The sequence below is a fragment of the Phocoena sinus genome, chromosome 21, assembly GCF_008692025.1.
Source record: "Phocoena sinus isolate mPhoSin1 chromosome 21, mPhoSin1.pri, whole genome shotgun sequence".
In the NCBI taxonomy this organism is placed as follows: Eukaryota; Metazoa; Chordata; class Mammalia; order Artiodactyla; family Phocoenidae; genus Phocoena; species Phocoena sinus.
The window spans coordinates 31,209,910-31,226,524 of NC_045783.1; the positions used below are offsets into that span (position 1 = coordinate 31,209,910).

Sequence of the window (16,615 nt, forward strand, 5' to 3'; positions counted from 1 at the left end):
CAGCTTTTAAGTTCCAAAGATGCAGACACCTCATGGAAAAATAGCCTATGGTTTTGACAGCCCCTCCCCTTCAATTCCAACTGCTAAAACTTTTCTAGTTTATCTTTCTTTTTTCTTGAAGATCTCTAGCTAAGCCAAGCTTGATCTTCAACTTTCAGAGTCTGCATATGTCCCTAGGAACATAAATGGCTGTCAGTTGTTCCCTAAGATAGGCAAAGTTTCTATCCTGCAGAGATTTAAATTAGTTGTCATTGGTTTCACTGTACTCTAAAGCCTTTAAAAATATCATCAATGCAATACACCTTGATTTTTCTAGTCATTTTCTTGTAGCTGCATCGTCACTTCTTGCTACATCCTTTCCCTAAATTGAATATTTAACACAGGTTTTATATTTAATGTAATTGCTAAATATGTAAATATCAATACATAGTACTATTTATTTTCATATCCTTTGTTCTTTTATTTACTCTGTTCTTGCCTTCTTTGGGGTTAATCAAATATGTTAATTGCTTTTGTTTTTCTCCCCTTTATTAGTTTTTACTTTCTAATTATTATATTATTCTTCTTCTATTTATCTTAGATTATAAAACAAATACTTGACTTACACCAATTCTTAATTTCTCTGAGTGCTTTCTTTTACTGGAATGATTGAGTTTTGTTTCAGTTTTTTTTTTTCCTGGTGATACTATCTTTTTCTATTTTTATACCTCTAGAGGTTCATATATTTTTGACATATTAATAGCTTCATTTCATAATATCCTTTGTCTATTCTAACATATATAAAGATATGTATGTTAGTCAGTTTCCAGAAAAAAATATATACAGAAAATCAAATTATGATAAATACCTTCACCAAATATTTCCGAACATTGTTTTATCCCATTCATACATTTTCCGTTCACACAGATCCATTGATTCTCTGCACATGGATGCCCATCCTGAACATAAAGGTCTTCTTGACATGCTGCAGATGTACCATTGCAGTATTCAGAGACATCACATTCATCAGTGGAAGCCCTGCACACTTGTCCTTTTTCTATGAACTGGTGGGGTGAAGTAAATGATATTGAGTATAGCAGAACGTGAACATTTCAATATTATAAAAAGTGATAACATTACTAATGTAGGTAATACAAAACTTTTAAAAGGCTCTTACAGCACAAGCATCACAGCACGGTCCAGTAGCACAAGCTGACCCAACATTGAGTCTACATGTGGCTTGGTTACAGCATGAGTCTGGCAGAGCTGCACAATCCTGAAAGGCAAATCAAATGCTCTGAAGTACGTTCCAACTTTTATTTACATTAAATAGATATTTTAATGAGGACAACATATTATATAATATACAGACTGATGCTTAACTTAAATGTTGGCAAACAGAAAAAAATAAAACCACTTATTCATTCATTTATTTAACATTTATTGGTCACCTAGTGTGCTAAACCCTGTGTTCTTTCTATCAGTTGGTTTGACTATATTCGTAGTAGGATTTTCTGAAGTCCCAGAGTCCACCAAAGCCAAGACATCGATAACCATAGGTTTATTTGCAGGGGTCGGGGGGAGGGATAAACTGGAAGATTGGGATTGACACATGCACATTTCTATCTATAAAATAGATAACTAATAAAGACCTATAGATAACTATACCCACTTTGGTAAGAGTTTTTATCATGAATCGATATTGAATTTTATCAAATGCGTTTTCTGCATCTATTGAGGTGATCATATGATTTTTGTCTTTTCTTTCGTTGATGTGGTATATCACATTAATTGATTTGTGTATGTTGAACCATCCTTGTGAACCTGGGATGAATCCAACTTGGTCGTGGTGTATGCTCTCTTTCATGTGTTGTTGGATTTTGTTTGCTAGTATTTTGTTGAGAATTTTTGCATTTATATTCATCAAAGATATTGGTCTATAATTTTCTTGTTTGGTAGTGTCTTTTTCTGGTTTTGGTATCAGGATGATGGTGGCTTCATAGCATGATTTTGGGAATGTTCCCTCCTCTTCACTCTTTTGGAAGAGTTTGAGAAGGATCAGTGTAAGTTCTTCTTTGTGTGTTTGGTAGAATTTGCCTGTGAAGCCATCTGGTCCTGGACTTTTGTTTGTAGGGAGTTTTTTAAATTACAGATTCTATTTCACTTCTAGTGCTTGGTCTGTTCAAATTATCTATTTCTTCTTGATTCAATTTGGTGGGCTGTATGTTTCTAGAAAGTTGTCCATTTCTTCTAGGTTGTTGAATTTATTTGCATATAATTGTTCATAGTTCAACTCTCCTATGTTTTTTTATTTTTTTGTATTTCTGCACTATTAGTTGTTATTTCTCCTTTTTCATTTCTTATTTTATTTGGGTCCTCTCAATTTTCTTCTTGGTGAGCCTGGCCAGAGGTTTGTCAATTTTGTTTACTCTTTCAAAGAACCAGCTCTTAATTTTATTGATTTTTTCTATTTTTAAATCTCTATTTTATTTATTTCCTCTCTGATCTTTATTATTTCCTTCCTTCTGCTGATTTTAGGTTTTGTTTGTTCTTCTTTTTCTAATTCCTTTAGGTGGTAGGTTACATTGTTAATTCGAGATTTTTCTTGTTTTGTGAGGAAGGCCTGTATAGCTCTGAATTTCCTTCTAAAAACTGCTTTTGCTGCATCCCATAGATTTTGTATGTTTGTGTTTTCACTGTCATTTGTCTCAAGGTATTTATTTATTTATTTATTTATTTATTTTTGCAGTATGTGGGCCTCTCACTGCTGTGGCCTCTCCCATTGCGGAGCACAGGCTCCGGATGCACAGGCTCAGCGGCCATGGCTCACGGGCCTAGCCGCTCCGCAGCATGTGGGATCTTCCCGGACCGGGGCACAAACCCGTGTCCCCTGCATCGGCAGGCGGACTCTCAACCACTGCGCCACCAGGGAAGCCCTCAAGGTATTTTTTAACTTCCTCTTTGATTTCATCATTAACCCATTGTTTTTTAGTAGCATGTTGCTTAGTCTCCATGTAATCATTTTTTTCTCATTTCCTTTTCTGTGGTTGATTTCTAGTTTCATGCCATAGTGGTCAGAAAAGATACTTTAAATAATTTTTATGCTCTTAAATTTGTTGAGGCTTCTTTTGTGCCCTAGATGTGGTCAATCCTAGAGAATGTTCCAGGTGCACTTGAAAAGAATGTGTATTCTGGTTTTCTTTGGATGTAATGTCCTGAAAGTATCAATTAAGTCTTACTGTTCTATTGTACCATTTAGGATCTCTGTTGCCTTATTGTTTTTCTGTCTAGAAGATCTGTCCATTGATATGAGTGGGTTGTGATGCTATATATTGGAAACCCTAAAGACTCCACATAAAACTACTAGAACTGATAAATGAATTCAGCTAGGTAGCAGGAAATAAAATTAACATAGAGAAATCGGTTGCATTTCTTTACACTAATAATGAAATATCAGAAAGGGAATTTTAAAAAATCTCTATTAAGATAGCATCCGAAAAAAAAAAAAACTTAGGAATAAACCTGACCAAGGAGGTGAAAGACTTATATGCTAAGAACTATAAAATATTAATAAAGGACACTGAAGATAATTCAAAGAAATGGAAGGATATCCTATGCTCTTGGAAGAATTAATATTGTTAAACTGGCCATACGGCCCAAAGCAATCTACAGATTTAATGCCCTCTCTATCAAATTACCCATGGCATTTTTCACAGAACTAGAAAAAATAATCCTAAAATTTATATGGAACCATAAAAGGCTCAGAATTGCCAAAGCAATCCTGAGGAAAAAGAACAAAGCAGGAGGTATAACCCTCCTAGACTTCAGACAATACTACAAAGCTACAGTGTGGTATTGGCACGAAAACAGACATATGGATCAATGGAAAAGAACAGAGAACCCAGAAATAAACCTACACACCTATGGTCAATTAATCTTTGACAAAGGAGTCAAGAATATACAGTGAAGAAAAGAAAGTCTCTTTGGCAAGTGGTGTTGGGAAAGCTGGACAGCCACATGTAAATCAATGAAGTTGGGCCATTCTCCCACACCATACACAAAAGTAAACTCAAAATGGCTTAAAGACTTAAATATAAGACACAACACCATAAAACTCCTAGAAGAGAATATAGGCAAAATATTCTCTGACATAAATTATAGAAGGTAATAGAAATAAAAGCAAAAATAGGGCTTCTCTGGTGGCACAGTGGTTGAGAGTCCGCCTGCCGATGGAGGGGACGCGGGTTCGTGCCCCGGTCCAGGAAGATCCCACATGCCGCGGAGCGGCTGGGCCCGTGAGCCATGGACGCTGAGCCTGAGCGTCCGGAGCCTGTGCTCCGCAACGGGAGAGGCCACAGTAGTGAGAGGCCCGCGTACCGCAAAAAAAAAAAAAAAAAAAAAAAAAAAGACATACTAAGGAAGTGTATGCTCAAGCGGGGAAGTATAAACCTAGGTCAACTCACCTATAGCAGGAGACCAGTACCGGTCCATGGCCTGTTAGGAACCGGGCCACACAACGAGAGGTGAGTGGTGGGTGAGCGAGCAAAGCTTCATCTGCCGCTCCCCATCACTCCCCATCACTCGCATTACCACCTGAACCAACCCCCGCCCCCGTCCGTGGAAAAATTGTCTTCCACGAAACCATCCCTGGTGCCAAAAATGTTGAGGACCGCTGAGCTATAGGGTTAAGACCTTGAAAATCACCAGTATGAATAATCTACAAACTGCTGAATTCATATACCAATATTTAAGTGTACTCATTAATATAATCCCAGTATACATCCTTAAGGTCTTTGTTGAAAAGGAAGTTTGATAAATTAGGTAAAATGGCAGTGTGACAGTATAAAAATTAACTAATTTTTTTAATGTAATTCTGGTGTGTAATCTTCCAAATTAGTACCAACCTCCTGATCCCCACAGTCACATTGTTCTCCTTCTTCGACTTTTCCGTTACCGCAAACTGCCACTTTGTATGTTGAACCTAAACGTGGCTGGTTTTGAAGACACTGGGACTTTGACTTTGAAATAAAATGCGCAAAATCTTCCATACTGCAGTTACTAAAGGTCTTCACACCACTGGAATGACTAAAAATACATCAAACATCAGACTTTTATGTAACTGTCGCTTCCGTAAATTGACTAGCCTCAGAAGAAAAGTCTATAATCTAATGAGAAATATAGCTAATATAAAATTACTAAATTTTAAGGCAATAGACTCAAATTCTAGTCATGTGGATTATTACAGGAAAATGTTTTTCGCATGAGGACCAGAAAAACATTAGAGATTTTTGGACAAACTACCAGTTTTGGTGTTTTTTGTGGTTGCATCCAGCTTGAATATACTCTTTAATTACATTAACCATAAACAATAGATTTATTATTACATTGCCAACAACTCAGATGATTTCTATCTAAATACCAGAAAACAAAAGGAGAAAAATTGATAGAACTTTAATATTATTGAGAACTAGGCAATGCAAGATGTTTACTCTGTGTGAACTTGTTTATAGAGGGGTACACTTTCTGATAATGAAATTAATGTTGTCATTAGGAAGAGATTATCAATCATAATTATATCCAATTGGATAATTTATTTGCAGCTTGAATCCTTGCACATATTTGCTGGATGTTCTCATTCTCTATTCTCCCATTTTTCCTTGATAATAGAGCCTCTGATACATAACTTCCTTGTATAATACTTACAGTTAGCTTTTGTAAAGCTAGGAGCAGACCATTGGCCTTAAGTGAAACCATAAATTTAAGTTATATGAAGTAATGTTTACAGCTGTGCTTTTATCTGCCCTTTCATTCTGTTGGCAAGAGGCCCCAATTTCTGGCCATATGGACCTCTATATAAAGTTACTAAACTGTCCTCATGATATGGCACCTAGCTTCAACCTGGGCACCTGATCAAAGAGAGAGTACAGAGAAATTTGCAAACTCTTTAATTATTTAATCTTGAAAGTCACACACCATCAACTCTACCATGGTCTATTTGATGAAATCAAGTCACCAAATCCAACCCATACTCAATAGGAGGGAAATTAAACTCTACCTCTTGAAGGGAGAAGTAGCAACAATTTGTGGATGTATTTGAAAACTACCATTCTCTTTTACTTTCATTTTACTTAAAATTAAAAAAAAAAAAAGCTATACTCTGTTCTATCTCAATGTATTTTATTAAACATTTTTTTCCTTAGTCATTGTTTCCAAAGCTCAGATATATTGCTACCTTCAAATGAGCCAAAAAAGCACAGTTTCACAACGACAACTTCTTTATCTAAAGAAACAAAGTTCCTAATTAAAATATTAAAATGTCAAAGAAAGTTGAAATTCGGAAACATATTAGGTAGCATGTCTGACTCGCTGGATACATAGACCGAATAAAACATGGACTACTGATTGTGAGCCCTCAGAAAAATGACAGTCTTTTGTAAAAAAAAATCAGTGTGGGCCATGTATTTTCTATGGATTACAGAAACAAAATAACATGTTAAACTCCTTAAGTACTTCTATTTAATAAGCCACATTTTAAGGTTAGATTGAGGACAACTGCCTCAGAAAGGCATATGTCCTATTAGGACTCTGTCCTGTGCAAAATCACTGGATGTGATAGTGTCAAAGGGCATTAAAGATGAATAATTCTAGAAGATGTTTCCCACCAGTTTAAAGACAGCAATGAATCCTTTTCAAATATGCCCTCTTTATTCAGATTTTCCTTTAAATAGTAGATTTTCACATCATTTTTTTGCCATTCAATGATGAATAAAATGTCTGTGTTGTCCAAAATTTTAGAATCATGCAATGCTATTCAAATGATGCAAAGTATTTAAAGATATGATTAATAAGCATTTTTTTGCAAGACTGTAATTTGTCAAACTAAGCTTTTTAAAAAAGCATTTCCACAGATGAATGGTTTCTATATGTGTATTAATAATTCCACCAATTTTATACAGGCCATAATTATATATTTTTAAGTGGAATTTCTATTTTTTTCATATCTACACAAGAATCAAAGTTATGTTAAAAAATTAATGAAAAAATTTCAACACTCATTAAGATTGTAGGCTAAGTATTTTGGTTGATAGAGGTGATTTGGGGAGAAATTGGAAAGTGAAAAAAAGGCAAAATATTAGAGATAATATAAAAGAAATTAAATGTACTGTTAAATAAAATTAAATAAAATGTACTGTTGGGTTACAGTTTAAAAAAAATAAAATAAATAAAAAGTATAAGAGACTGGGTCCAGTCACTGACTGGATGATGGTTTCCATAAATCTCCTGACTATTTGGTTCTAATTCTGTAAAATCTCATAGCATATTCTAAATACTGAGGATAATAGCAAAAACTTCAGTAGGTCTTTGAGGCATGATAACTGCTGCAAAAGGCCTCCTCTAATAAATCATTCTTGTATAACGAACACAAGCCCATATTTGGCTTATCAAATCATGTATTAAATTATAAAATCATGCAAGTAACAGTGATAAATGTAGAGGTAGGTCACATGAGAAAGCAAGTGTGACATTAGATTACAAGAAATATTGAGATATGCAGCAGGGGCACTGGAATACATATTTTGATCTGGGGTCATTGGCCACAGTTTATATTCGACCATTAATAATTATTTTAATAGCATAGACTTTCATAAACAAAATACACCAAACTTATTTTCATATAAACTATATATGTAAAGTATATAAAAGCAAAGCATCTTACATTGCTTCTGGGTTCATTACACAGACAGCTCCTGGGCAATGGCATTTGTTGATGTCATCATAAGTTATTCCCATACTAAGGCTCAGTAATTGAGCTATAATAACTGCAAGTGATTCCAGACTTATGGTTCTGGGGTGCTGGGAAAAAAAACATACATGTATACATTCACATTTTAGGAGATAATTTATTTACCTGGAGTATAATGTAATTATTAAAAATAGTCACATGATAAAATAGAATAGAGACATCAGATATGTTAATCACAGAAGTGCCATCCATGTTGGCCTAATATGTTACAGGTACCATTGTCAATATAAGGAAAAGTGAAGTGTGAAATTTTACAAAAATGTAAATGTATGGTTCATTTGGTGGCATCAGGCCAAGAACATATTTGTCCCAAAAACTTGTTAATCGTATATAACAATAGCTATAAACATGTTTGTACTCATAAAAGAAAGTCTTTAAAGACACACACATATACACACACAGTATCAATTATAAATGAACAGCTTGTGCTCAGTTATAATTTAATTATAGGAGATAATATTTTATATGCTGTTTCATGCATTTAAAACAACATAAATTAGCTCACTGAATTAATTTATATTATGATAATAATGACTGATGATAAGAATGCTAACTCTCCACAGTTGCTTAAACCTTAGTTTCAAAACTAAATGCTTTTATCACTTTTTAACAAATGTAAGATGCTTATTATAGCACACTTAGACCATACTAAACATACGATTTTTAAGAAAAATCCACAAATCACAATATCCCTTCAAATATATCTAATAACATTGATGACTATACTTCAAGATAGGTTCCTAGGGATATATTTTGGTATCTTCTGTTTGCCTCTCTCAATCAACTTTCCATTACTTTCCACCCTACTCTCCAGATCAGAAGGACTATACCAATGGATTATGTCAAAGGGTTCCTTTGCCCTCTGCTCTCACCTTGATTTGGTCTAATGGGGAGGAAAGGGTGAGAAAAGAGCAGGGTATTTATTACCATCACTTCCAGGGTACCTATGACTGTCTGAACCCTTGAGTAGAGGTTTCTACCTTCCATGTATAACCCTAATAAACTGACATTGTCCTTTCCTTCAAGCCTAGGGGACAATTACATATCTTTATTACTAGCCCTGAGGTAATGCAAAGTCCCTACATCTTGCGTACACATTGATAAATTGTCCCTTTATCAAAATAACACAGGTGAATGTACCATCCATTTTCAGAGAGAGAGGGAGAAGAACAAAAAGAAGAGAAGGAGGAGGGGGAGGGGGGCAAGGGGAGGTAGATGAAGAGGAGGAGGAATGCTTGATTTCATGGGGAAGAAAATGACGGATTCTGATAAATTTCGAACATTTAAATAATAGGATATTATAAATAATAATATAATAAATAAGAGAGTATTATCAGTGTAGTTATTCAGCTTTTCTTGTCTTCAGGATATTGTAGGAAAGGCCTGGCAATCATTCAATCAATATATCTTTACAATTGCTTTTTTTTTTTTTTTTTTTTTTTTTTTTTGCGGTATGCGGGCCTCTCACTGCTGTGGCCTCTCCCGTTGCGGAGCACAGGCTCTGGACACGCAGGCTCAGTGGCCATCGCTCACGGGCCCAGCCGCTCCGCGGCATGTGGGATCTTCCCGGACTGGGGCACGAACCAGTGTCCCCTCCATCGGCAGCCGAACTCTCAACCACTACGCCAGCAGGGAAGCCCTACAATTGCTTCTTTTTCTCCATCTCTCATGTTCCTTATTATCACTCATAGCGCAGTAAGAGGGAAATAACAACATCCAAAAAATTTCATGTTATTTGTATAAAATCCCAATATGCAACTGCTTTTTTATTCTTTATCTTCTGATTAGTGCATATGTTCTGGTCTCTCCTTTCCTTGTATCAAAGGATCAAAGACATGGTTTTGTATTTGAGATGGAATTTCTTTACACTCCCCTTCTGACACTCTTACATCTATTAGTCAGCTTGGGCTGCCCTCAAACAATATCACAGAGAACGTTGCTCAAGGTGCCAGCAGGGTCAGTTTCTGGTGAGGTGTGTCTCCCAGGCTTCTGGAGGGCTGCCTTTGCCCTGCGTCCTCAGTGGCCCTCCTTCCTTGTGTGCTGGCTCCTCCTCTTCCCACAAAGACACCAGTCCTATTGGATTAGGGGCCCAGGCTTATGACCTGCTTTAACCTTAATGACTCCCTTAAAAGCCCCTTCTCCAAATACAGCCACACTGGGGGTTAGGGCTTCAGTATATGAATTTTAGGGGGACACAACTTAGTCCATAACAGACTAGTACGAAAACCTTGAAAAATGTATGGACTGGAGTACGAGAATTTGCTAAAAGTTATGGTTATGGCTACTTCTGTTATGAAAATAACATAAGGGAAAATGTAAAATTATATTTAGCATTGGATTTTTGAAAATATTTTTAGAAAAAATTTACAACTAAGCAGACTAGTTTCTTTTGGTGAATAATGCCTGCTTAGGACAACAGTTGTCAAATAACAAGAACAGCGCCTGGTGTTTGTTATGGCTTCTTATGTGCCAATCACTAGGCTGAGAAATTTCCTGACAAGTAAGTATTGAGACTTCCTTTATTGTGTACCATGTGGTCATTTTCTATAAATGTGTCTGCCATGTATGTTTTGTAGTCTCTAATTTAGGAATCAAGATTCTACATAGGCCTTTCAGACAAAGCTTATCCATAGTGTTTAAATTTTCTAAATTTTGTTCTGAGAGATTAATTATTGCTTTGTTTATTTTAGAGTTATTTAGCTAGGTACATATGAGTTCAGGTTTATTCATATAATGATAGTCAAAGCATGTTTCATCCTAAATAATGAATCACTTAAAATTCATATTTATTTTACTTTAAAAACATTTTGGTGTTTTATGTTAATATTGATACATTAATTTTCCTTTGATGACATAGTCTGTTCTTTTTCTTATTCTTAGGGTTAAAATATCTGTAGCATTATACATGAGTTTGAAACTTATAAAGAGAAAACAATAATTTTTAATAGCTGAAATTAAAACTTTAAAAAATCTCTTTTGATTACTGTCCCTCTGAAATTACTAATAACATTTTATTCTGTATAATGGTTTCATGCTTTTTAAATAATTTTATCTTAAGTCAAGTGTACAATTAAGTGCCTGGATTCAGTTTTATATAAATATACATACACACACATATATGTATATATACAATATCTATATACACATTCATAATTTATTTATACATATTATTTGTGCATACATATATACACACATATTTGTGCAGTGCATGTATGTGTCCATGTGACACATACCTACACAGCCACTACAGTGAATAATATACAAAATATTTTTATCACTCAGGAAATTCTCTCCAGCAAGTTTTCAGGAATTATCTCTCCACAAAATGTAACTTCTATTCTGATGTTTAACAACATGGTTTATCTTTCCTACACTTTATCTTCAGAAAAATGGCATACGAAGTAAAGATTCTTTTGTTTGTGGCTTCTTTTGCCCAATATACAGTTTTTGAGATCAATGGTGAGTAAAACAGTACTTCTTTTTATTGCTTACATTATATGAATAAAAAGCACGTTTGTCAATTTCATGGATAATCAGTATTGTTAAGATGTCAAATTGACCTAAAGATTCAATTCAAAACCAAAGTCCCAGTAGTTTTTGTTGAAATTGACAAGCTGATTTTAAAAGAGAAAGTCAGAAAACCTAGAAAAGCTAAATCAGTCTGAAGAAGTAGTAGGGTTTACACTATAATTTTTGATGATTTACCATAAAACTATAGTTATTAAGACAAGGTGGTGCTGGAGAAAGGAGACATAAAGCTGTCTATCTATGTATCTATCATCTATTCATCATCATCAACTCTATCTTGTACCTACCTTTAATATTTAAGTATATATTTATGTTTAATTATTAGCCATTGTATTAATCAGGCTTCTCCAGAGAAATAGACTCAATAGCACACATATGATAAGGAATATTATACATGAAGAGGCTTATTATAAGGAACTGGCTCACACAATTCTGAAGGCTGGCAAGTCTAAACCTGCAGAGTGGGCCGGCAGCCTGGACACACAGGAGAGCCGATGGCACAGAGGAAGCCTGAAGGTATTCTGCTGAAGAATTTCTTCTTGCTTGAGGAGGATGGACTTTTTGTTCTATTCAAGCCTTCAACTGATTAGATGAGGCCAACCCACATTATGGAGGGCAATGTGCTTGACTCAGATTTCACTGATTTAAATATTAATCTCATCAAACCCCTCCAAGTTGACATATAAAATTAACCACCACAAGCATGTCTCAAACTTTACAGGTTCAGGTTCAAAATGAAACTTGTTTCCACCCTTACATTCCCCTCTGCCTCCAAAGCCAGCTGCCCTGCCTTCCTCTACCTAGCTTCTCAAGAATAATCTTGAGCATAATCACTGTTTCCATGCCATTCATGGCATGTATCCAGTAAGTTAGCAAGCCCTATATGTTCTGCTTTCATGATATATACCAGATAAAAGCTACTTCTCGCATATCCAAGAATAAAACGCCAGTTAATACCATTCATCAGCAATTGTCTCCTATATGGTCTCCTTATTGTGGATCCTCACCCCTCTACGATCACTTTTGTATAAGGTAACCAGAGAAATATTTCTCTCTGGCTTCAAAACTTCCAGTGCCTTTTCATTGCAAAGAGGATAAAATCCAAAACGATTTACCAAGATCCATAAGGCTGTATATGATTAGTCTGTTGCTTACTTCGACAATCAATATTTTCACAGCCATCTTGTTCTTGATATTCATTTCCATCTGAAAGCCTTGAATTTAATGATCATTTTCATGGGTTCTGATTTCCTAGGTCTTGCAATGACTGCCTTTGTCTCATCATTCATTCCTCTTCTTAAAAACCTTCTCCTCGAAGTTTTTCTCTGATCACCCCAGCTAAAATAGCCTACCCCACATCCCATCAATTTTTATCATATTCTCCTAATGTATCTTCTTATTAGGAAATGCAAATATAAGATTGAAATAATTGGTTCCCTCAAAATTGTGTAGAATGCGTTCCTAAAAGCATTGTTTTTCCCCTTGTGAGATTTTAAAACAATATATCAATTCTTTTAATACCTTGGTGTTATTCTGAATTTCTAGTTCTTCTTGTGTAACCTTTTAGTAAATTATGGGCTTCTATTAGCAATATGTTATTTGTCTAAGTTTTCAAATTTATTTGTTATAAATTGTTCTATTATCTCTTAAATGTTATTTATATCTGTAGTTCTCCATTATTTTTGTAATTTTATTAATATATTCCTACTCTGTCTTATAAAAATAGTTTTGCCAGAAATATTTTTGTTCTTAATTTTTTAAAGGCCTAATATCTTTTTTGAATATCTCCGTCCTACTGATCATCTGTCTTTCTTTGATTTCTGCTTTTATCTTCACTATTACCTGTGTTCAACAAGTTTTAGGGCAATGTTGTTTCCATCTTTCCACATATTTTAGGTTGGATAATTGGCTCACTGATGTAAAGGTTTATTTTCTGCAAAATTCACTAGATACTAATATCCTTAACTATTCTGCCTGATTCTGCCTGATATTCTGCCTGACATATTGCCTGGTCAGTTTATCTACACTGCAACATGTTAACTACCATACTTTTATAAAAAGTTTATATCTTCAACTTTTACTCAATTTCCAAACTGCTTGATCTATTTTCTTTTTTTATATTTATAAGATTTTAGTATAAGCTTGTCAATTTTACCCCCAAAAGCCTGCTGAGATTTTGATTAGGAATGCACTGACATCTCTTCAATATCGTAAAAGAAAACTGAATTCTAGACGAAAGAGAAAACATTTCAATAAAGGAAGAACAAAATCAATATGAACATATCAATAGCTATAGTAAAAAATTCTGTTACCAAAATGGGACATTTAGAAAAAAATTCATATAACTTTAAATGGAATTAATTCCCCGTCAAAAATAATGACAGGATAAAAAAATAAAATACATTTTTTAAAGTTTAGAAAATTAGAAATGGAATTGAGCTTTCTTATTACATTAAAGAATGTCTATGATAAACCAGAATGAACATAATACCTAATAGTACAATATTGAGAGTTTTTTCCTTGAGATCAGGAATGATACAAAAATGTCTACTATGAATTCAGTTAAACATTGTTCAACTTGAATTGTTCTTGGGATCCTAGGCAATTCAATAGGAGAAAAACATTAAAAAAAATTAAAGATAGACATATTGGAAAAAAAAAGAATAAAATTGTTTTAATTTACATATGACAAAGTTGGACACAGAAAAATTTAAATCTAAAACTACTAGAAATAAATATAGAAATATTGCATACAAGTCAGTGTATAACATTCAATTGTTTTTCAACATAACAGAAACTCATAAATTATACTTAAAATATAGTATTTACTAATATCATCAAACAGTATAGAATTTACTGGTATGACTAGGAATAAATCAAACAAAATATTTGTAAAACTTCAACATATAAAGCTACAAACAGGGGCTTCCCTTGTGGCGCAGTGGTTGAGAGTCCGCCTGCCGATGCAGGGGACACGGGTTTGTGCCCCGGTCCGGGAAGATCCCACATGCCGTGGAACGGCTAGGCCTATGAGCCATGGCCGCTGAGCCTGCGCGTTCAGAGCCTGTGCTCTGCAACGGGAGAGGCCACAACAGTGAGAGGCCCACGTACCGCAAAAAAAAAAAAAAAAAAGCTACAAACAGTTTACACCTGTTTGCTATCTATAGTGTATTTTACTCTAAATTCCGTTTTCTCATGTTTACTTGCTTCATATTTAACCAAAGTATGTTTTATTATTTTATATTCACCTTCACTTTACCCTATTAATGTATTTTTTGTAAAGAACTAATGTTTGAACTTAATTTTTTTTAAAAAATCAATCAGAGACTCCACCTCTTACTTGGTGAGTTTAATTCATTTACATTCACATGACTGTCATTATATTAGGGTATGTTTAAAACATTTCCTTTGATTATTTTCTATTCATTTTATTTTACATTATTGTTTTTAAGTTTCTTCTTCCTTGGCCATCTTTACATTTCTTCCATTAGACTATTATATGGTGTAGTTTTCTTCTTATTTGTTCTTAAAACCAACGTTCATTTCATATACCCTTACTTCTTTCTAAAACATACCAATATCTTTACTGTTTTCTTAAGAAGACAAGTTCTATAATATGTTTTCATGTCATTTTTATCTCTCCCTTAACCATCTCTACACTATTATAGAATATGAGTTCTGGTTTAGTATTGACATACCTTTCTTTGCCACGCATCCCAACCCAGGTATTTTCATTTTAAGGTAATGATAAAATTCAGCAACATTTATTCTCTTTAGTTTTCATAATCCTTGTGTCTTTTCATAAATATAAGTAATTTCTACAAATATGTTCTGAATGTTAGTCTTTTGTTTGGCAAATCTTTTGAGGACTTATGTGCCTGAGAGTATTTTTCTTGTCCCTTCTGTTTGAATGAATTTTTTTTAGATATGAATCATGCCTTCAAAGTACTTTTAACTCAATATTTTAAGCATAAAGTCTTTTTGCATCCAGTGTGGCTTTTCTGACTGTTGAACGTCTTCATTGTTATATGATTTATTTCTTTTTAGAAACATAACAATTTTCCTTTGATATTTTCATTTTACTGTTGGTATGCATTTTTATCTCTTCTTTTTTGGCTTTCCATGTGTCCTTTTCACCAGACAACCCACTTTCCTCCCCTCCTGCCAGGGATCATGGGGCGACTCCAGGAGGGATTTCCTGGTGTAGGCACCTTGTTGATCTGGTAGTGGCTGGAGACAGTGTTCTGTGACTGTCATTCCGTGAAATTATCTCCATTTTTTTCTTTAGAACTGTTCTTTTGACTTTAATCTTCCATGTCTCTTAATTTTATCTCTCCTTTAACTTTTCTGATGTCTTCTGAGAGAGGTCCTAATTCGATAATTTATCTCCATATGTATCAATTGTATCCCTCATGCAATTTATTATAATTATTATATTGTTCATCTCTAACGTTTCTAACTAGTCCTTTTCTATGATATTGTACACTTTGTTTTGTTTGACATTCCTGGCCTACAACTACTCATAGTTCTGCTTCAAGTGGTCAATGTTGTGTAGTGTGTTTTTTCTGAGGAAGTTTAACACCCATGATCTGTATAGTCCATGAACTGAGGTCAACAGATAATGTGTCTGGTAGTATGTAATGTATAAAACTCGTGATGCCAAGAACTAATTTGTGTCTGTCCTTGTGAGTGAACTTGCGTCAGGACAGATAAGTGGATGACCCAAGGGCAAACAGCTGCAGACAACAAAAGTCTCCTGCTGATTATATTTACTTGCTTCTACTCACCCCAAAACTACTTGGGTTGTGGTTTCACCCATAAGTTTTAGGAAGAAGCAGCTTCAGAGGAATGTGTTTCCTAGATTTTATTCCACAGCTCTGGGTGACTAGGTAGGGAGGGTGGTGGATGTTTAAATATCAGAGGACAGAGCTTCACCTGTTGTTTTCAACATCACATTCCTGTGAACATCAGCTACTGCTCATTTTTCCAGCGAAAGGTTCGGCAATGATTACCCCAGTGAAGTGTGGAGAATAAGAAAGAAGAATACGGGAAGAGTTCTTCTCTGATTGCTCCTTTCAGTACAGAGACCACTGCCCTCTTTTTCAGTAAACAAGGAGATTTCCTTCCACTTGGTAGCTAAGCCTGCTCCATGTGAATGTCTTTAGATTTCTCAGTGCTGCATATGACTAGGTAAATCAGCCAAATTCTAGCTTTTGAGACTAGGTAATGATTTTCCCATAAAAGATAAGCCATATTTTCATGAATTATGAGTTTTAAAGATGAAATTTGTCACCATTTAATTGA

At 34.6% G+C, this 16,615-nt stretch overlaps 1 protein-coding gene across 1 annotated transcript in view; it reads right to left on the minus strand.

Annotated features, from left to right (window-relative positions):
* Positions 1–16,615, minus strand: part of ADAM2 (ADAM metallopeptidase domain 2) — a 96,539-nt gene that overhangs the window by 23,103 nt on the left and 56,821 nt on the right. The window contains exons 13-16 of the mRNA XM_032618651.1: positions 7,697–7,833; positions 4,884–5,064; positions 1,157–1,255; positions 848–1,043 (exon numbers count right to left, since the gene is read on the minus strand). Of these exons, the coding sequence (XP_032474542.1) occupies positions 848–1,043; positions 1,157–1,255; positions 4,884–5,064; positions 7,697–7,833 (613 nt within the window). The remainder of the gene's footprint in view (positions 1–847; positions 1,044–1,156; positions 1,256–4,883; positions 5,065–7,696; positions 7,834–16,615) is intronic.